At 47.5% G+C, this 21,722-nt stretch overlaps 1 protein-coding gene across 1 annotated transcript in view; it reads left to right on the forward strand.

Moving 5' to 3' along the window:
- Positions 1-19,893: 19,893 nt before the first annotated feature.
- Positions 19,894-21,722, forward strand: part of LOC112075283 (platelet-derived growth factor subunit A) — a 39,996-nt gene continuing 38,167 nt past the window's right edge. Inside the window, exon 1 of the mRNA XM_024142305.2 lies at positions 19,894-20,778. Coding sequence (XP_023998073.2) covers positions 20,716-20,778 — 63 coding nt within the window. The 5' untranslated portion in view covers positions 19,894-20,715. The remainder of the gene's footprint in view (positions 20,779-21,722) is intronic.

Raw genomic sequence — 21,722 nt, forward strand, 5'->3', positions numbered from 1 at the left:
CCGGAAATAATTCCTCAATCGGCTTGAGAATTGGGAGGTAAGAGGGCAAGTATAAACCGTGAAGTTTGTGTTGGTGAACCGGTCCCTGACCAGAGCACCCGGTGGAAACTAACATTATCCATGAACAACAAACTGGGCTGCTCTGTCCGTCCTGTACAACTGTGAGGTTGTGGTTGGTGAACCGGTCCCTGACCAGAGCAGCCGGTGGAAACTAACATTATCCCAGATGACAACAAACCTGGGCTGCTCTGGTCGTCCTGTACAACTGTGAGGTTGTGGTTGGTGAACCGGTCCTGTACCAGAGCAGCCCGGTGGAAACTAACATTATCCAGATGACAACAAACTGGGCTGCTCTGGTCCGCTCTGTACAACTGTGAGTGTGGTTGGTGAACCGGTCCCTGACCAAGCAGCCCGGTGGAAACTAACATATTCCCAAATGACAACAAACCTGGGCTGCTCTGGTCCGTTCCTGTACAACTGTAGTTGTGGTTGTGAAACCGGTCCCTGACCAGAGCAGCCCGGTGGAACAAATTATCCCAGATGACAACAACCAGGCTGCTCTGGTCCCCTGTGCAGCTGCATTATGTAGTGCATGCAGAAATATGATTAGTTTGCAGTTTGTGGGACCCGGGTGGCGTGGTGATGGAGAACCCTTGCAGACTAATGGGGACCACAAGGGGATATTTCCCCCGCGCTGCACAGGGACATTCACAACGGCTCTTTAACATTTCGGCCCGACGCCTAGTTTTAACTAGATTGAGTCCACTATCAAATAAAAGAACTCGTGAGGCTGTGCAGCTGCATCAAAGTCCAGGACTCTCTGTAACAAACATGCAAACGCTGTACCGTGAATAGGTGTAACCAAAACACAGGACAACAAATGTCTACATTTTCACACAAGGATGGGGTGGGGTTTGGGGTGGGTTGGGTCAGACACATTCAGTCAAAACTACAAGCTACAGGCAAGGGGCACAACAACCCCCACCCCCAGAATGGGGGCACCTGCTAGGTCACATGCTGCTTTGTCTGAATGTATCTATGCAGTGCCATAGGACACATCTACTGCATTACTGTATTACATATCGTACAGTGACACTTACTGTGCACATAGTCATAGAGAAGGTCTTTGACTAACACTGTTCCTCAAATGGAGCCCTGGACAGCTGCTTCATCGTGAGTTGTGTGTTTGATGCAAGATGTGACGACGTACTGACACGGTTGATATATGGAATGTTGTGTGACCTGCGATAATTTGCTCTCGTATTGAGTTAGGGCGGATGTTGTTTTTGCCAACACTAGATGACAAACGGCCAGTTCCTGTTCAGGTGAACAGACGTGGCCTTCCCCTCAGGAGGGTCGTCTGGCAGCTCTGTAAAAAATGCAAGAATATGATGTCATTGTTCGGTTTCTTCTTTACATCCTGTACTGTCATACTGTACACAGTAACATCACAACTGTAGTACAGTACTTCACAGCACTGTACTGTCATACGTACACGTAACATCACAACTGTAATCATGTACTTCACACGCACTGTACGTCATATCGTACACAGTAACATCACAACTGTAGTACATGTACTTCACAGCACTGTACTGTCATACTGTACACAGTAACATCACAACTGTATTACAGTTACTGTCAACAGCACTGTATTCGCATACTGTAGTACACAGTACACACAACTGTATACATGTACTTCACAGCACTGTACGTCATACGTACACGTAACATCACAACTGTATTACATTACTTCACAGCACTGTACTGTCACTGTACACAGTACATCACAACTGTATTACATGTACTTCACAGCACTGTACTGTCATAGCTGACACAGTAACATCACAACTGTATACATGTACTTCACAGCACTGTACTTCATACGGTACACAGTCAACATCACAACTGTATTACATGTACTCACACACTGTACGTCATATCTGTACACAGTAACATCACAACTGTATTACAGTACTTCACAGCACTGTACTGTCATACTGTACACATAACATCACAACTGTAGTACATGTACTTCACAGCACTCTACTGTCATACTGTACACAGTAACATCACAACTGTAGTACATGACTTCACAGCACTGTACTGTCATACTGTACACAGTAACATCACAACTGTATTACATGTACTTCACAGCACTGTACTGTCATATGTACACAGTAACATCACAACTGTATTACATGTACTTCACAGCACTGTACTGTCATCTGTACACAGTAACATCCACTGTATTACATGTACTTCACAGCACTGTACTGTCATACTGTACACAGTAACATCACAACTGTATTCCATTACTTCACAGCACTGTACTGTCATACTGTACACAGTAACATCAACTGTATTACATGTACTTCACAGCACTGTACTGTCATACTGACACAGTAACATCACAACTGTATACATGTACTTCACAGCACTGTACGTCATATGTAACAGTAACATCCAACTGTATTACATGTACTTCACAGCACTGTACCTGTTTGTTTGTTCACTGAGGAGCGGAGACCTAAATGTAGACTACATTGTATTGTACTGAGATGCAGCATGAGTGTGTGTGGGGTTGCCAATTTCAGGTATGTTTTGCATTTTGAATAGAAGTGTTTTCCCAATGATTGCAAGAGATTTCATTCTTGAACAAAGTGTCTAATGTAAAGAAACAGTGTAGTGTTGTAAGTGTGTGCAGATTTGCAAACAAAGTGCAAAGCAGAAAAGTGTTAGTACTTTTGTGCCTTTGTTAAGGCATGGTTACAAAAGGGAAGGTTTTGATGCTTTGTCTGAGCATTCACTTTCAGTGTGTAAGGAATCGGCAAAAACTGTAATGGTTTGACTGTAGGGTGGGAATCAAATCAAATCAGCTTTATTTATACTGCACATTTCAAACAACGCAATGCCTTCACAGGAAAAAACGAATAAAAAACAATTAAGCTGAAATATTACTACACTACAAACATACGATAAAAAACAAGAAAAATTACTTATTATAACCACGAACGTTGAGACTGGATGTGTGTGTGTGTGTTGTGTTGTGTGTGTGTGTGTGTGTGTGTGTGGTGTGTGGTGTGTTGGTGTGTGTGTTGTGTGGTGTGTGTGTGTGTGTGTGTGTGTGTGTGTGTGTGTGTGTGTGTACAGATGTCTAGTTATTGCATCTCTTAAACCAGACACAGCATCCTCGGTCTCGTGAGAAGATGTTTTATTTGGTTGCTCAGTTTTAGCTCTGGCACAGACTAGTGAACACAGCCCCCGGGCCTGCGATCCAAGCCCCCTCTCTCTTTCTCTCTCACTATCTTTTGTTTCTAGCCCTCCTCTCCTGTACTTTTTTCCCATAGCAGTCATCCTCTGCTGCCCTCTGCCCCTTGTCTGGAAGACCCAGGCTAATTAAAATGCCTGCCAGCAGATTCACCYCCACGACCCAGAGAAGGGAGGGGGACCTGGGGCTATAGACCACAGAGGAGGAAGTGGGACATGGGGCTAGAGAGACCAGAAAAGGGAGGGSAACCAGGGGCTAGAGAGACCCACAACCCCCTGTAAGAAATGAACCCCCAACCGTCTCTGCTAATGACCAGTCCTTTGATACGGTCATCCAGCTGGTCTGGCTCTAAAGGATGAGGTAGGTTACCATGTTAGTGACCCGCCAGGCCAATCCCACACTCAGGCCAGAGATGAGCTTAGCCTGGCTGGACCTCGGACGTCTCCGCCTGGTTCCCATACTCCTATTCATTTAAAAAATCCTGACCTGACGGGGTCAGAGTTCAACACCCAAGCAGGGGTCACAGGTGATTGAGCATTGGATTGGCTGATGGTATTGGGAGAAGTTTAGGGATGGGGGGGGTCTAGATGGGGCGGTCTGTGGAGATGGAAAACCAAAGACCAGACCAGGTCAGGAGACCAGGTCAGGAGACCAGGTCAGGAGATCAACCACAAGTTTCAGTTCAGCGTCCACCCACAGCTCAGCGGTTGGTTTGAGATGACAGTCGGTCCCAGAGTGAATGTGGGATTGAGTTGGTAGTTCTAATGCATGTTTAAAAGAGTGATGGATGACACTATGATGCAAATGGACTCATGACCCGGTCTGAGAAAACGCGTCTGAGATCAGACTGTAGTATCTGTAGAGATGGACTCTGTACAGCTGAGACTTCATGACCTGGTCTGAGATCAGACTATAGTGTCTGTAGAGATGGACTCTGTACAGCTGAGGACTTCATGACCTGGTCTGAGATCAGATTGTAGTGTCTGTAGAAGTGGACTCTGTACAGCTGAGACTTCATTACCTGGTCTGAGATCAGACTGTAGTGTCTGTAGAGAGCTGAGGACTTCATGACCTGGTCTGAGATCAGACTGTAGTGTCTGTAGAGATGGACTCTGTACAGCTGAGGACTTCATGACCCGGTCTGAGATCAGATTGTAGTGTCTGTAGAGATGGACTCTGTACAGCTGAGGACTTCATGACCTGGTCTGAGATCAGACTGTAGTGTCTGTAGAGATGAGAGACAGTAGAGAGGCTATCATGTTGAACGTTTTTTGAACATGGTCTTGGAAACTTCYCTTGAAAACTTGAGTCCCCTGACGATGACTAACGTCTGAAACATGGGAATGAGTGAGATGAAAAAGAAGAGGAAGAAAGGAGGAAGATAGCATCTGTTTGTTTTTCTCTCTTTCTTTCCCAAGCTTGTTATCGTTCCTCATTTCCTGCTGGACGACAAGTAAATAATTCACATGTTCTACATGTTCAACACTGGGATGTGTGTGTTAGTGTGTCTGTGTGTGTGTGGGTGTTAGTGTCTGTGTGTGTCTGTGTGTGTGTGGGTGCGTGCGTGGGTGCAAGTTTTGTGCGTGCACGCAGAACCAAATTGAACCCAACCACCCCCCTCTGTGCCTTGGTTGACTTCTGTCAGAGAAATGTCTTTATAAACTGTCCCACAAGTCATCTAGAAACCATGGAGGGAGAAAGAGTGAGAGAGAGAGAGTGAGAGAGAGGGGGAGAGACAAGGCCTCTTCTTTGAGGCAGGAAAATTAGGTCATCATTCTGAATTGTGAGATGTTCCCAATGCACCATGCTGGATTCACATGACTCTGCACATTCCTGCCCACATACAGTGCAATGTGCATGTACGCAGGGACACACACATACACCGCCCCATCCAGTCTGCCTCCAGTCCCCGGGGGAGACAGCCAAGAGATTGTCTCAGTCAGTCTTTCATTGTGACCCTGGAGCTTCTACTCTCAGAGAGAAGGATTAACAGTTTAACCATAGATCATAATAACTGACCGTGGTCAAAAATCACCTCTTTAGGAGATGGCAGAGAAATCAAGCAGACCTGGGTTCAAATACTATTTGAAGTCATTTAAAATACTATATATGTGCTTGATAGCCTGTGACAACAAAGCCAATAGAAAAGTCCTGAAAGTGTAAACCCCCCCACCTGACATTCCAGGCAGGCTAAAGCAAACGCTCAAAGTTTTTCAAAGGTCTGAGATGGCGGGACTGTGAGTCCCTGTTGGACTGTAGTTGTCACGTCTACTCCTGCTCCTCCCCTCCGGGGTGCGACGTCACTGGAATACCAACCACTGGTTCTGGGACTCATCATTACTCACACCTGGACCTCATTACCTCTCCTTTATAGTGTCCATTCCCTTTGTTTATTCCTCAGTTGGTATTGATCCTGTGTTCATGCTTCTGTTATGCTGACTTGGTTTATGTTTGTTGTTTCATTAAATGTTTCACCTGCTTCTCGACTCACAGCGTCATCGTTACAGAATACCAACTCCAACAATGGAAGCAGCAGGAAAATCAGATATCTCTCAGATGGTCGACGAACAGGGTTACCTTCTGCGTCAGCACCATGACCAGCTGGCACGACTGGGGACGACCATGGAAGAGGTTCTTTGCCGTTTGCAGCGTCTCAAACATCCCCGGGAGGCGCTGCATCCTACTAGCGGAGGATACTCTAGAACCAGCCTTCCCAGTGAGCCAGCCCAACAGACCATTCAGCAACCCGCTCAGGTCAGCGATGCCCGGTTATCCCTCCCAGAGAAATATGACGGTACCCCATCCAAATGCCGTGGCTTCCTTCTTCGGTGCTCCCTTTATTTTACACACCAGATGGGAGCCCCCACCACCGAGAGGTCTAAGGTTGCCACGGTTATTTCTCTGCTGACAGGGCGGGCATTGGAATGGGCTACGGCCGTCTGGGAGAGAGGAGAGGAGGAGCTAAATTCCCATGAGGGGTTCATGACTCTGTTTAAATGTATTTTCGATCAGTCCAATCATCAGGAGAATATCCCCTTCATCAACAGTGCACCAGTTCACAAGAACATCCTCGGCCTCCCTTGGCTTCAACGCCATAAACCCACCATTTATTTCATGGTCGAGGATGAGAATCACAGACTGGTCACCTTAATTCCGGAGGACCTGCTTCCATGTTCCATGTCGGATGAGAGTCCTTTGTTTGCCCTTCAGCCCAACATCCCGTAGGTATAACAGGATCTGAGGGAGGTATTCTCCAAGACCCAGCCACCTGTCTCCCTCCTCATCACCCCTGGGACTGTGGCATCGACCTGCTTGCTGATGCAACACCTCCACGCAGATGCATCTACCCTCTGTCTGTGGCTGCTTGTTTCATCGCTGGTTTCATCGCTCAAAGAACACAAAGGCCGATGCCTTGTCCCGTCGCTACGATTCGGGAGAGGGCCCTGTCAAGAGGGAGCCTATAATCTCATCCTCCCGAGTCGTAGCTCCTGTGGTCTGGGACGAAGATGTGGAGATCCGCCAGGCTCTGGAGAGGGAGRCCGCACCCCTGAACTGTCCTCCCGTGCGCATCTCCGTTCCCACAGGGATAAGGGATCGGCTGCTGACCTGGGCACACACAGCTGTCGGGACATCCAGGTATTTCTCACTCCATCGCTGAGAAGTACTGGTGGCCCACCTTGGCGCAGGATGTCAGTCGATATGTCAACTCCTGTTCCGTATGTGCCTAAACAAAGTCTCCCCGGAATGCTCCAGCAGGGAAGCTCCTACCATTTCCCATGCCTCAGCGACCCTGGTCTCATCTATCCATTGACTTTGTAACCGATCTCCCCTCCTCTGACGGGTTTCACCACCATTCTGGTGGTTTATTCTAAGTCATGTCATTTAGTTCCTCTTCCTGGTCTCCCCACTGCTCTCCAGGTCACTGAGGCACTCGGCCAGCATTATGGCCTTCCGGAGGACATCGTCTCCGACCGTGGCCACCAATTCAAATCAGTTTGAGGGCCTTCATGGAGAAGCTCGGGGTCACGGTCAGCCTCCCTTCCGGGTACCGGCTTCAGTCCAATGGGCAGGTGGAGAGGATGAACCAGGAGGTTCCTGAGGAGTCACTGTCTGGACCGGCAGGGTGAGTGGGCACGATTCCTTCCATGGGCAGAGTACGCCTAGAATTCTCTGCATCACTCCACTTGGTTGACTCTCAGTGTGTTCTGTGTTTTCACAGAACACACCCTGGCTCTGTGGACTCCGGGCCAGACCGAGGCTCCTGCGGTTGAGTGGTTCCGGCGCGCAGAACAAGTGTGGAGCGATGCTCACGTGAGACTCCATCGTCAAAAAGAACAGGCAGACCGCCATCGCAGTGAGACCCCTGTGTTCTACCCTGGGGATCGCGTCTGGCTCTCTACCAGGAACCTCCCACTCTGCCTGCCCTGCAAGAAACTGAGCCCCCGATTTGTGGGTCCGTTCAAGGTTCTCTGGAGGGTCAACGAGGTGATGTATAGGTTACAACTGCCCAGACACTACCATATCTCACTCTCGTTTTCATGTCTCCCTTCTCAGGCCGGTGGTTCCTGGTCCCCTAGCTGATGCTGTCATCCACGACCCCCCACCAACCCCCCTGGACATCAAGGGCAGTCCGGCGTATGCTGTCAGATCTCTGCTGGACACCCGGCGTCGTGGGGGGTTGGCTCCAGTATCTGGTGGACTGGAAGGGGTATGGTCCTGAGGAGCGGTGTTGGGACATTCTGGATCCCAACATCATCCGTGATTTCCCAGGGTCCGCGCGTCAGAGGGGGGGTTACTGTCACATCTGCTCCTCCCCTCCGGCGTGCGACGTTGCCGGAATACTGACCACTGGTTCTGGGACTCATCATTATGCACACCTGGCACTCATCCTTATGATTCACACCTGGACCTCATTACTTCCCCTTATAGGTCCCTTCCTTTTGTTCATTCCTCAGTTGGTATTGATCCTGTGTTCATGCGATCTCGCTTCTGTTACACTGTCTTGTTTCATGTTTTTCATTTCATTAAACGTTTCACCTGCACTTCCTTCTCGACTCACAGCGTCATTGTTACAGTAGTGGACACAAAGGTCTGAGATGGTGTGACTATAGTGGACAGTCTCTCGGGTGTAGTGAGCTACCGATCCATAGAGAGTAGTTAAAGATGGCGTCAACAACATTCTTTCAGTGCAGCTCTCTAAATCGGCTTTTAAATTCGTTTTTTTTTTTAGAACTGACAGCCCTACTTATTCATGGATTTATTTTCAGATATCCGGGTCATGATCCAAACCAGTCTGTCTAGCCATGTTTAAGCAGTCCTGAAAAGCCATCTGGTCAGGAACACTTTAGTGGATATAGTCCCTAGATGTTCTACTAGCTCTAGGCTATACTATACCAACTAGGCTATACGTATCTCAGTTGGTAGGGCATGGAGCTTACAMCGGCAGGATAGTGGGTTCGATTCCCAGAACCACCCGTACGCAAATATGTATGCACGCATAAGTCGCTTTGGTTAAAAGTGTTGGCTAAATGGCACATACTATATCTACATGGTCACTCATAGGGTCTAGAAATCCCTTGCCTATTGAACTGACAGCCATGAACTCTCTATGGGATAGTCCTAGCTAAGTGCAGGTGTCCTACGTCACATGACAGTGGACTGTCAGTTGGTTATCTGATTGTCAGCCCACCCCAGACATCCCCCTACCCCCTTCTTTCCCCCCCTGGGAGCCCCAGGATCCCACCTGATATCCTGATCAATGCCCCTTCGGCAGCTAGTCCCGGCTCCCCCCTTTAAACCCTGGTGGAATGTGTGGATTTGAGTGAGAGCTGTAACCAGAGCAGCATTCTTCTTTCTAAGCCCATAATGGAGCAACTCTCTTCACTTCCTGTTGTTAATCAGTTTGTTTAGATTTCTTGAGGTTTTGACACTTTGAGATCTGTGGGAGAGAGGAAGAACGAGGGAGAGGAGAGAAGGCGAGATGAGAGGAGGGGAGATTTGGGAGAAGGGAAGGAGAGAGGAGAAGAGATAAGAACCAGGACATTATTCCTACTGGTGTGTTTGTGTGTGGGGGATAGGTGGTAGCACATAGCACACACACACACACACACACACACACACACACACACACACACACACACACACACACACAGAGTCCACTCTTCCCCCAGTCCCCCTACCTCATCATTACCTATATGGGACTCCCACCTCCTGCCAGCACCATTTGCACTAAATTCCAGATGAGAAGCTTGCCAGTGGAGGGGCACATAAAAAGGTAGAGGGGGTCTACCTCACCTCTCTCAGGCACGCATACCCCCCATCCCAACTAACTTCCCCGTTCCCCACCTCTTTACGGCTCCAGTAATAAACAACAATAAAAGAATCCAAAGCTAGTCTAATTATTTTATTAAAGGCAGCCGTAGCCTTACAGCTTCCAGAGCAGCGAAGGCTAATGGCCGCAGGGGGGAATCACATTAAACACAGTTAATCGCTACCACGATGCGTGCGAAAACACACCGTCACGTTATGGCCCGTAAACTGTGTAGGGTGGTTCTCACTCGGGGGTAAAGTGCTTCCATGGTTTCGTCAGGTGTGGTATAGCCAGGGTTGGGGAGTAACTGATTACATACAGTTTTATAACCCATCCTCTCCTCCTCTTCTCCTCCTCTACACCTCCTCACCATTCTCTCCTCCTCTTCTCCTCCCCTCCTCCTCCTCACCATCCTCTCCTCCCCTCCTCCTCACATCCTCTCCTCCTCTACATCTCCTCCTCCCCTCCTCCTCATCTCACATCTCTCCTTCCTCTCCTCCACATCATCCTCCTTAACTCTTCCTCCCCTCCTCCTCCTCAATCCTCTTCTCACATCTCTCCTCCTTACACCTCCTCCTCCCCTCCTCCTCACCATCCTCTCATCCTCCTCCTACTCCTCCTACTCTCCAATGCTCCTCCTCACCATCCTATCTCCTCCTCTACTCCTCTACTCTCCTCCGCTCCTCCTCCTCACCATACTCCTCCTCCCCTCCTCCTCTCACCATCCTCTCCCTCTCTCTCTCCCTCCTCCCACCATCTCCTCCTCCTCTCTCACCATCCTCTCCTCTCCCTCTCCTCACATCCTCTCCTCATCCCTCCTTCCTCACCATCCCTCCTTCTCCTCCTCATCTGCTCCTCCGCAGCACAATATGTATAGTAGAGAAGGAATCTCTTCTACTCAGGAAACAATATGGCTATGTACCACTGTGGATCAACTAGTATAGGTCACTTTAAATCCTATAAGGAATCAGTCCACTGAGCTCCCCTCATCCACTCCTCCCCTCCTCCCTCCCCTCTTCATCCTTTCCTCCCCCTCCTCTCCTCTCTCCCCTACCTCTCTTCCCCATAACCTTGTCCTCCACATCCTCTGCTCCCCATCCTCTCCTTTCCTCCCCCTCTCCTCGCTCCTCCCCCTCCTCCTCCCACCTCTCATCCCTTCTTTTCCTCTAATCCCCTCTTCTCCTCTCCTCCCATCTCCTGTTCTCCACTCTCTGTGGTGCAGTCCTGTCAGTCCCTGCCTGCCTAGCAGATCTCCAGTGGCATGGGGAAATCCTGCCTTAATCCTCTCCAGCACACCAACACCATTAGGACTGTAGCCTGGAACTAGGGACCAGAAGGATTGGAAGGAGGAGAACAAGAAGAGAATGAAGTGAAAGGCCCACCTGGCTGCCAATTGGAGGAGTCATTATAGGCTTATAGGGCCTATACATTTCTGAGGACAGCTGTGCCCCTCCTGTAGAGGTATAGGTTATTAGCTGGGTCCCTCTCACCCTCAACCCGAAATCTGCCACTGATTAACCCAGTCCACAACGTTGTTGCCTCCCACCCTCCTCCCTAACCACATACCTCCACATCTCATTCCAAACACTTTGTTACAAATGGATCTTAAGTTGGGTTGGATCCTCTGGGACCAGCGACACAGAACGCTCAAGAATCAGACCGCTGTCAACCTTAGACCGCTGCGCTCCCGAGTAGCGCAGTGGTCTAAGGCACTGCACCTCAGTGCTTGAGGCGTCACTACAGACACCCTGGTTCGATTCCAGGCTGTATCACAACCGGCCGTGATTGGGAGTCCCATAGGGCGGTGCACAATTGTCCCTGCGTCGTCCGGGTTTGGCCGTTGTAGGCCGTCATTGTAATTAAGATTTTGTTCATAACTGACTTGCCAAGTTAAATAAAGGTTCCGTTTTTCAATAAAAAATCCAGTCTCGTCCTGTACATAAGGCACAACGTTTTGCAACGGTCAATGAAAACTAAAGTTTCTCTCAACCTGCCTGTCTGTGTGTGTGTGTGTGTGTGTGTGTGTGTTGTGTGTTTGTGTGTGTGTGTGTGTGTGTGTCTGTGTCTGCCAACACACATGTGCACCCGCAGGCATGCGCAACCCAACACGCAGACAGACACAGACACAGACACACACACACCACACACACACACAACCACACACACACACACACACACACACACACACACACACACACATAACCAACAACCATAGTGTGATTCCAGTGGTGGCAGGTGGTACTTTAAATGGGGAGGACGGGTTCATAGTAATGGCTGGAACGTAATGAATGGTGGTCTCAAACACATTAAACATCTGGTTTCCATGTGTTTGATACCATTCCATTCACTCTGTTCCATTCATTATTATGAGCCATCCTCCCCTCACCAGCCTCCTATGTGTGATTTGGTGGTTTGCGACATCTCCATGGTTCCCCACATCCCCACACCCCCGCCACTCAGCATGTGGACTCTCCCAGTGGGGGAGTTCCCATGGTTAGGGGGGTCAGACCACCACGGTGTAGAGGGGAGACCCGAGACCCCTGTCTTCCTCTGATCCGGTTCCCAGCAGTCTCTACAACAGCCACACACATGTTGAAAAGGTCAGGGTTGATAGACAACAGAGCACCAGCCATTACACTGCTATGTCTCCAAGCCCCTCTGTTTCTCTCTTGCTTCTATGCTGGAAGTCCCCCTGTTTCGTGTGACTGTGTTTTTTTTTTTAGCCAGCCAGTGAATAAGAGGTAGTGTTTTAGGGTGTGAGACCCACCAAGGGGGAACGGGGGAACTGGGCTTCCTTAACTGCATGTTAAGGCTTGTCCTAGGCTGAATGGCTGCATGTCTGTGTGTGTGTGTGTGTGTGTGTGTGTGTGTGTGTGTGTGTGTGTGTGTGTGTGTGTGTGTGTGTGTGTGTGTGTGTGTTGTGTGTGTGTGTGTGTGTGTGTGTTGTGTGTGTGTGTGTGTGTGTGTGTGTGTGTGTGTGTGTGTGGTGCGTGTGTGTGCGTGCGTGCGTCGTGCGTGCGTGTTGTGTGTGTGTCTGCGTGTTGGGTTGCCGATGCCTGCGGGTGCACATGTGTGTGTGAATCCCACTGCTCAGCTCTGGTCAGCTGAGGTTGGTGTCTGCTGCTTCCCAGTTCCCACCAGTGTTGTGGTCAGCCACTGTGGTCAGCACTCCCTCCTCGCTCCAGCAGGCAGGGTCAACCAAGAGCACTGGAACACATGACTGAAACCCACACTGGAACTGGACACAACGGACTGAGGCCAAGCGCACACACACACACACACACACACACACACCACACACACACACACACACACACACACACACACACACACACACACACACCACACACACACACACAACTGGAACCGGACACAAAGGAAAGGCCAAGCATACACACATTCCTTCCACATTTCTCTCCATTCTTTCACTGTTATTTCATTTTGTACACACAGACGTCCTTATTTCTAGCCTTGGATCTCTTGCCATGAGATCTGCATGATCGAGGGAGTCTGTGGAAAAGTTGTGGAGATGTATGACAAGAGATGACAGGCTGACAGGGCTGGAGCTTTACACATCCAAGACACCATCATTACTTAGCTGGACTTAATAATGAAAGTACATGTGAAATATTTATCAGCTGTAGAAAGGCAGCAGTGTGGCATATCGGTGAACCTGTACCTTGACCACAAACCACACCTCAGCCTCACCCTGGCAAGGGGACTGGGGGTTTGCTCAACAAAATAACAGGTGTTTCTGGGGAGAGGATGTGTTCTGGTGTTGTTGTGTGTGTGTGTGTGTGTGTGTGTGTGTGTGTGTGTGTGTGTGTGTGTGTGTGTGTGTGTGTGTGTGTGTGTGTGTGTGTGTGTGTGTGTGTTGTGTGTGTGTGTGTGTGTGTGTGTTGTGTGTGGGTGTGTGTTGTGGTGTGTGTGGCACAGTAAACCACTCCAGAAACCACTCCAACCTCCTGTCCCTCTCTAATGTTCCATCGCTCCTATTCAGTACAGACCAGACAGGTGAGTGAACTAATTAATGCAGGAAGAGTGATTGAGGGAGGGATGGAGGGACAAAGTGAGGAAGGGAGAGAGGAGGATGGTGTGTGTGTGTGTGTGTGTGCTGAGAGGTTAAGAAGTGCTAAGTGCATAATGATAATTAGCCAGGTACACATAGTTTCTAAGTCCATTCCTTATACAGCACCTCTGTCTGGAATGTGCCTTTGCTCAGGGAAACTCTGCTGAATCATCTCCTTAGCAGTGAGTAATCCCAAAGGTGTGGTCCTATGGTGTKCAATAGGACTATAGCATTATACAGTAGTGTGTTTAACAATAAATGATACACAAAGCCGTCTTCATATGTCAAAACAATAACCACTAACGGTATCTGCTTTATCATCATAGACACAGACTGATGTGGTGGTTGGAGCTTTGGTTCAGGGTGGTTTAGCCCAGAGAGATGGAAGGAGGAGATAGAGTACTGTATATCCCACCACTCTGATCCTCTGCTCATGACTCACACAGTGAGATAATGGTAGGCAGGGAGACACCAACATTTTACAATGGAAAACAAAACAAACATTTCTTATTGGGACAACTCGAGGTTGTCCCTATACCTGTTTCAGCACTTTTGTTCCGTTTGGTGCCTAATGAACATGCCCCAGCTCCGTATGATGCTACCTCTGGTAAGATGAGGGGTGGGGGTGTGTGTCTATTTGTCAATAACAGCTGGTGCGCAATGTCTAATATTAAAGAAGTCTCGAGGTTTTGCTCGCTTGAGGTAGAGTACCTTATGATAAGCTGTAGACCACACTATCTACCAAGAGAGTTCTCATCTATTTTATTCGTAGCTGTCTATTTACCACCACAGAGCGAAGCTGGCACTAAGACCGCTCTCAACCAACTCTATAAGGCCATAAGCAAAGAAGAAAATACTCTCCCAGAAGCGGCACTCCTAGTGGCCGGGGACTTTAATGCAGGCAAACTTAAATCAGTTTTACCAAATTTTTACCAGCATGTCACATGTGCAACCAGAGACAAAAACATCCCAGACCACCTTTACTCCACACACAGAGATGCATACAAAGCTCTCCCCCGCCCTCCATTTGGCAAATCTGACCATAATCCAACACCATGATTAAGTTTGCTGATGACACAACAGTGGTAGGCCTGACCACTGACAACGATGAGACAACCTATAGGGAGGAGGTCAGAGAACTGGCAGTGTGATGCCAGGCAGGACAACAACCTCTCCCTCAATGTGAGCAAGACAAAGGAGCTGATCGTGGACTACAGGAAAAGACGGGCCGAACACGCCCCCATTAACATCGACTGGGCTGTAGTGGAGTGGGTCGAGAGCTTCAAATTCCCTGGTGTCCACATCACCAACAAACTATCATGGTCCAAACATACCAAGACAGTCGTAAAGAGGGCACGACAAAACCTTTTCCCCCTCAGGAGACTGAACAGATTTGGCATGGGTTCCCAGATCCTCAAAAGGTTCTACAGCTGCACCATTGAGAGCATCCTGACCGGTTGCATCACTGCCTGGTATGGCAACTGCTCGGCATCTGACCATAAGGCTTTACAGAGGGTTGTGCGAACGGCCCAGTACATCACTGGGGCCAAGCTTCCTCCCATCCAGGACCTATATACTAGGCGGTGTCAGAGGAAAGCCCATAAAATTGTCAGAGACTCCAGTCACCCAAGTTATAGACTGTTTTCTCTGCTACCGCACGGCAAGCGGTACCGGAGCGCCAAGTCTAGAAACAAATGGCTCCTCAACAGCTTCTACCCCAAAGCCATAAGACTGAACAATTAATAAAATCACCAAAGGACAATTTACATTGACACCCCCTCCCTTTTGTACACTTCTGCTACTCTCTGTTTATTATCTGTGCATAGTCACTTCACCCCCACCTACATGTACACATTACCTCAACTATCCTGTACCCCCGCACACTGACTCGGTACCGGTGCCCCATGTAAATAGCCTTGTTATTGTTATTGTTATTCTTATTGTGTTACTTTTTATTATTACTTTTTATTTTAGTCTATTTGGTAAATATTTTCTTAACTCTTCTTGAACTGTACTGTTGGTTAAGGGCTTGTAAGTAAGAATTTCACGGTAAAGTCTACACCTGTTGTATTCGCCGCATGTGACAAATAAAGTTTGATTTGATATGGAATGTTTGCTCTTCTGCCTGCATTCTTCTTTGTTTAATCAGCACAATGTCTGTGTTGCTACACTGTAAAATGCCTGACATTTCTACAGAAAAGCACTGCGGATAACAGAAAATGATCTACTACATAGACCTGGATGGTTGAACTTAGTGGTATTTATACAACTGGTGTGTGGTGATGACTGTGGGGATTACGCTGGGTGTGTACATATATACATTCCTGTCCTCTATCGGTTGTGTCTTCTCTGACACGTCTATAGTGTGAGGATCTTGGGTTCACTTCCAGGTGGTTGAGAGTATTAGATGAACTGAGCTGAGAGGAAGATAGTCTTCTGGTCAAGATAGTGTGTTTGTTACAACGCCTACTGTTAAATAGACCACGGCCAAGAGGTCCATCCACCACTGACTCAGCAACACTGACTTGTCATTCTATTTGTCTGCTCTCCTCCACATCCACAGGTCGGACGGACAGAATGGACATTCCCATTCAAGACAAGTGGTGGATGTTGTATAGTATTTATAATGCTCTTCTCCACACTCCCAGGTCAGACTCTTATCCACCACATCCACTACTTTCCGGAGCAGGAGTTCTTTCCTCCTCCCTCCTCCCAGGTGGGAGCTGTGCTATGTGTGGCCCGGGGAGAAACAGGAGTCATCTCCTTACTCAGAGAACATGTCTTCTCCTCCGCCACGTCTTTATGGCCACAGCTTTACTGTGCAGCCAGCTTCCATAAAACTATTTATTGGGGTTGATGTTGTTAGGTACACAGACCTCAGTTGCTTTTTAAGTAGCCGTGGAGGGGGAGACTGAAGGAGAAGAGAGAGAGAGAGAGAGAGAGAGAAGAGAGGAGAGGAGAGAGAGAGAGAGAGAGAGAGAGAGAGAGAGAGAGAGAAAGAGAGAGAGAGAGAGAGAGAGAGAGAGGAGAGAGAGAGGAGAGAGAGAGAGAGGAGAGAAGAGAGAAGAGAGAGAGAGAGAGAGAGAGAATGAGAGGGGGCTAGATGGAGAGAACTGCCAGCTGCCCCCCCGACTTCTTTCTACTCCCCTCGTCTCCTTTCCGTTCCTATCCTCATCTCACCATTCCACCTATTATTGTTCTACTCCCCTCGTCTCCTTTCCGTTCCTGTCCTCATCTCACCATTCCACTTATTATGTTCTACTCCCCTCGTCTCCTTTCCGTTCCTTTCCTCATCTCACCATTCCACCTTATTATTGTTCTACTCCCCTCGTCTCCTTTCCGTTCCTGTCCTCATCTCACCATTCCACCTTATTATTGTTCTACTCCCCTCGTCTCCTTTCCGTTCCTGTCCTCATCTCACCATTCCACCTTATTATTGTTCTACTCCCCTCGTCTCCTTTCCGTTCCTATCCTCATCTCACATTCCACCTTATTATTGTTCTACTCCCCTCGTCTCCTTTCCGTTCCTGTCCTCATCTCACCATTCCACCTTATTATTGTTCTACTCCCTCGTCTCCTTTCCGTTCCTATCCTCATCTCACCATTCCACCTTATTATTGTTCTACCCCCTCGTCTCCTTTCCGTTCCTGTCCTCATCTCACCATTCCACCTTATTATTGTTCTACTCCCCTCGTCTCCTTTCCGTTCCTGTCCTCATCTCACCATTCCACCTTATTATTGTTCTACTCCCCTCGTCTCCTTTCCGTTCCTGTCCTCATCTCACCATTCCACCTTATTATTGTTCTGCTCCCCTCGTCTCCTTTCCGTTCCTGTCCTCATCTCACCATTCCACCTTATTATTGTTCTGCTCCCTCGCTCCTTTCCGTTCCTATCCTCATCTCACATTCCACCTTATTATTGTTCTACTCCCCTAATCTGTTCTGTGATGACCCCTCTCCTCCTCCTCTATCTTCTCTTATAACCTCTCAGTTTCCCTCCAATCTCCACCTCCACTCCCCACCTCTACTCCCCACCTCTGACCTGTGATGTAATAGAGATGACCGTGTATGACGTTGGCGACCACATGGGGGCTATATAAGGAACCTGCTCATCAGTCATTAGTCATATACCAGGACCCATCATCTCTCATCTCTCTGGGCCTGACTTATGCAATAGAACGCTATGGGTGCATGAGCAACCACTGCCATGACAAATATTATGGGGGAAAGTTCTGCACACGGCAGAGAAATAACTATGTTACTGTAGTAACCTAGAGTTMAATGACTACAGGTCAAATAGTATGTATGCAGGAAGGTTGTACTCTGGAATCCAAACTGAGTATTGCCCCTTTTTCTCAATTTCWATTTTTTTTCCCTCTGTTTAACTTTTTCTCCATATCTCTCTGTTTTCCCTTCACTTATTCAGGTMAAATATTAGGTTGAAATATTAGGTTTATATTCCAGGCTCGGAAAGTTGCTCTGATATCAAAAGCCTTTTGCTGCGATGCAATCTATAGTGAAATTGGGGGCCACTATTTCACTTGAGTCAGTGATGTGAAACAAGAGAGATATTTAGTTTGGATTTCAGGCTGGGAAGAAGTTGTGATCGTAAGGGCCACCCTGTTTATTTAACGTGTGAAGTGAAACCATAGGGAAACTGAGTGATATTCACGTGTTATTTCAGGCTAATGGTGAAGTTGTTCTCTGAAATAAGCATTGAGGCCGAGGCCACACCTGTGGCCAGTGGTGGTGTGTCCAGTCCTGTACGTCCTGGACTTTAACCTGCCCCCAAGGGCTTTTCCAACCAGGACCTCCCAAATAAACCCCTCTACTCTAGAGTTGAATGGTGACTTCCTCTGAGCACGTTTAGACCAGTCAGTCTCTTGTTAACCAGACAGTGGGTTGTGGGTTCCTCCTCTTGTTTAAAAGTCCAATGCAGCCATTGTGATCCAATGCATCCGTTTTGATGAAGTATCTTATTGTGATTGTTTTCAATTAAAATGCACCCCCCCCCAAAGAATCTCTTCTTAGCAAAGAACATTTTCTCAAGCAAGAATTTAGCTAGGACTGTCTGGGAGTGGTCTGAGTGGGGAGGGGAAAACTGAAAATGACCTGTTATTGGCAAAAAGGTTTGGAACTCTCTTATTGGTCGTCTAATAACTCATTTATCACCTGGTGATGTCACAAGGCAGGCAAAACTTCCATCCCACCAATACGGTGACATTTCATACAGCTCTTACACTAAAAGTGCATTATGAATCATTTTCACAATTTCACAGTATTATTCCAACCTCATAGTGTGGAAATATATATAAAATACAGGAAATTATGTTTGTGACTGCACTGGCCTTTTACACTGATGGTCTTACTCTCAATAATGGACATTATTATTTAAATTTTATATTTCACCTTTATTTAACCAGGTAGCCAATTGAGAACAAGTTCTCATTTACAACTGCGACTGGCCAAGATAAAGCAAAGCAGTGCGACACAAACAACAACACAGAGCCTACACATCGAATAAACAAACACACAGTCTATAACACAATAGAAAAGTCTATATACAGTGTGTGCAAATGAGGTACGATAAGGGAGGTAAGGCAATAAATAGGCCATAGTGGCAAAATAATTACAATTTAACAATTACACACTGGAGTGATAGATGTGCAGAAGATGAATGTGCAAGTAGAGATACTGGGGTGCAAAGGAGCCCAGAAAAATAACAGGATGGGGATGAGGTAGTTGGATGGGCTATTTACAGATGCGCTATGTACAGGTGCAGTGATCTGTGAGCTGCTCTGACAGCTGGTGCTTAAAGTTAGAGAGGGAGATATGAGTCTCCAGCTTCAGTGATTTTTGCAGTTCTTATTAAGCCCACACCTGTTGTTTACTAAGCATGTGAAATAACATTTGATTTGATGATTTGAGTGACACAGGCTGGATAAAAGTTAAATGGATCACTCGTGCATGATACTGTTAAGAGGTGTTGTAACAGTTGGTTACTCTCTGTGTATCATAAGGAAGATTAGTGATGGTCAAAGGCATGGGCTTTATCATCTTCATCATCATTAAATATATATCTTGTTATTATGTTAAATTCTTTATTTCAGATGTAGTTTGTTAATATGTAGCTAAATCAATAGCCTATGCGTGCCTTTTTTGTAGGTGACGTCATGGATGGGGGTTGGAGGTAGAGGAGGATATATTCTTAAATCATCCGCCAACCAACCAGCTCCCTGGCCTGGTGAATTGATGGGAGAGCACCACCGGAGCGCGAGGGGAGGCGCATCGGGCACTCGGCTCACCCAACTCCCACAGCTCGAGCTCACTATATTCAGCGGCTCCGGTGCGCTCGAGACTTTATTCACTCCAGAGTCCAACACAGAGACGGACCTGTCGAGCTCTCTATTCCCCACTGCAAGCTAAGCACTTACTGGATAGAACACACGGACAACTTTTTACAGAGCTATTTCCGCCTCTCTATTTTTGGTTTTCATTACAGGACTTAAACCTRGGATTGTACCATTTAAAAAAGACGCACTTTTTGTTGTTGAAATATTTAAATGTCATGGTTTTTCATGTTCATCGTATAAATAATAATTTTTGGGTATAGAAATATTTGAGAACAAGGGAAACTGTTACACGTGTTTTCCAACCTCTGAAGAAGACTGAACAAGTTATTCGTTCTTGGGGGGTCGATAACAAGTGGCAATGCAATGATTGTCAAGGTCTTCTGTTGGGATTGCCTTACTGCTCAACTGGTCTAAGGAGCCAGCCATGTCCTTTTGTCTGCTCTACTTCTGTCACGGAGAGAGGGCTCGGAGTGGCGGACGCGCACGAATGTGAATTACATTGCAGTCAACTACTCTACTTCAAAGCACTTCAGATATCCGCAGAGTTTCCCAAACAAGTGTTTAGGAGTTGTACCGCGGGCGACTGAACGGGACTACTCACATGTTCCTCTCCCCAAGGGATGGTTCTTGATCATCCGCGGGCAGGAGCGACTTTGCGGCTCCTACAGCAYGAGACGTTTTCTTGTTTTGGGGGAAATCGGAATTAAAGGGAGATGAGACCCGTACTTTGCTACTTCCTGCTCTGTACATCGTACCTGCTGAATGCTGTTGCTGAGGTATGATAGACATAAGGGCTTTTCGCAACCACTTTCTACAGCTTTGAATAAGACTAGCCATGGTGGCAGGCTACAGTCAGGCACAGTGCATGCCTCTCTCTCTCGCTGTCACACTCTTGCTGGCGCGGGGGGTCGTTTTTCGGGGTTGAGGGGGTTGAGTGTGGGGGCGAATGGGTAGAGGGTAGTCTAGGGACTTCGGGGTCCCGGTGCTGTCCTTAGCGCGCATTTGTTCTGGAGAAGGGGCTTTGCTTGCCAGCAGTCGACATTGTTGCATGTTGTTTTAAGAGTTGTGGGACACAACTATTTATAGATTTAACAATTGAGTAATAAGGTACTTGTTACAAAGTGCATAGGCCTAGGCTATTTTGGATACACGTTATTTTGATTTTTGCAAACATATTAGGTCTACTTTTATTTATATTTAAAATGTTGTTTCTCAATCATTTTGTGCTGACTTTGTGCATATTAAGTCATAAAAGCCTATTGGATTTGTTTGTTGTTGCTATTTAATCTGCTAAAAAACGAACAAACAAGAAGCAAACTTGTAGCCCTAAGGCGACATAAATGTTTTGCAATATCAGCACCACCCCACTTGCCATATGAATGCATTGCGTAGAACGCGTTTAGAAACAAGCATTGTAACTGCACCAAGACACATATTTGACTTATTTTTGGCGGTCGTTCCAAATCTGTTTATGCGTGAGCCAACTGTGACAACGTTATGGTTGAGCCAGCCAAACGCTTTCATGGGAACCGCACTTGGGATATATAAATAGCCTAGGCTCTGTCGCTGTGAGGCCGAACACTCCTTCCAGCTTGAGAGAGAAACCTAGTATCCGCAACAAGTCACAAGTGCAAGTGTAGCGGACGGCCTGTGAACAAGACTCTAGAGAGCCGAACATGCATGCTGTAATGGGCACACCGTTGCGTCATTTTTACTCTCC

Source organism: Salvelinus sp. IW2-2015, unplaced genomic scaffold (genome assembly GCF_002910315.2).
Source record: "Salvelinus sp. IW2-2015 unplaced genomic scaffold, ASM291031v2 Un_scaffold3061, whole genome shotgun sequence".
NCBI lineage: Eukaryota > Metazoa > Chordata > Actinopteri > Salmoniformes > Salmonidae > Salvelinus > Salvelinus sp. IW2-2015.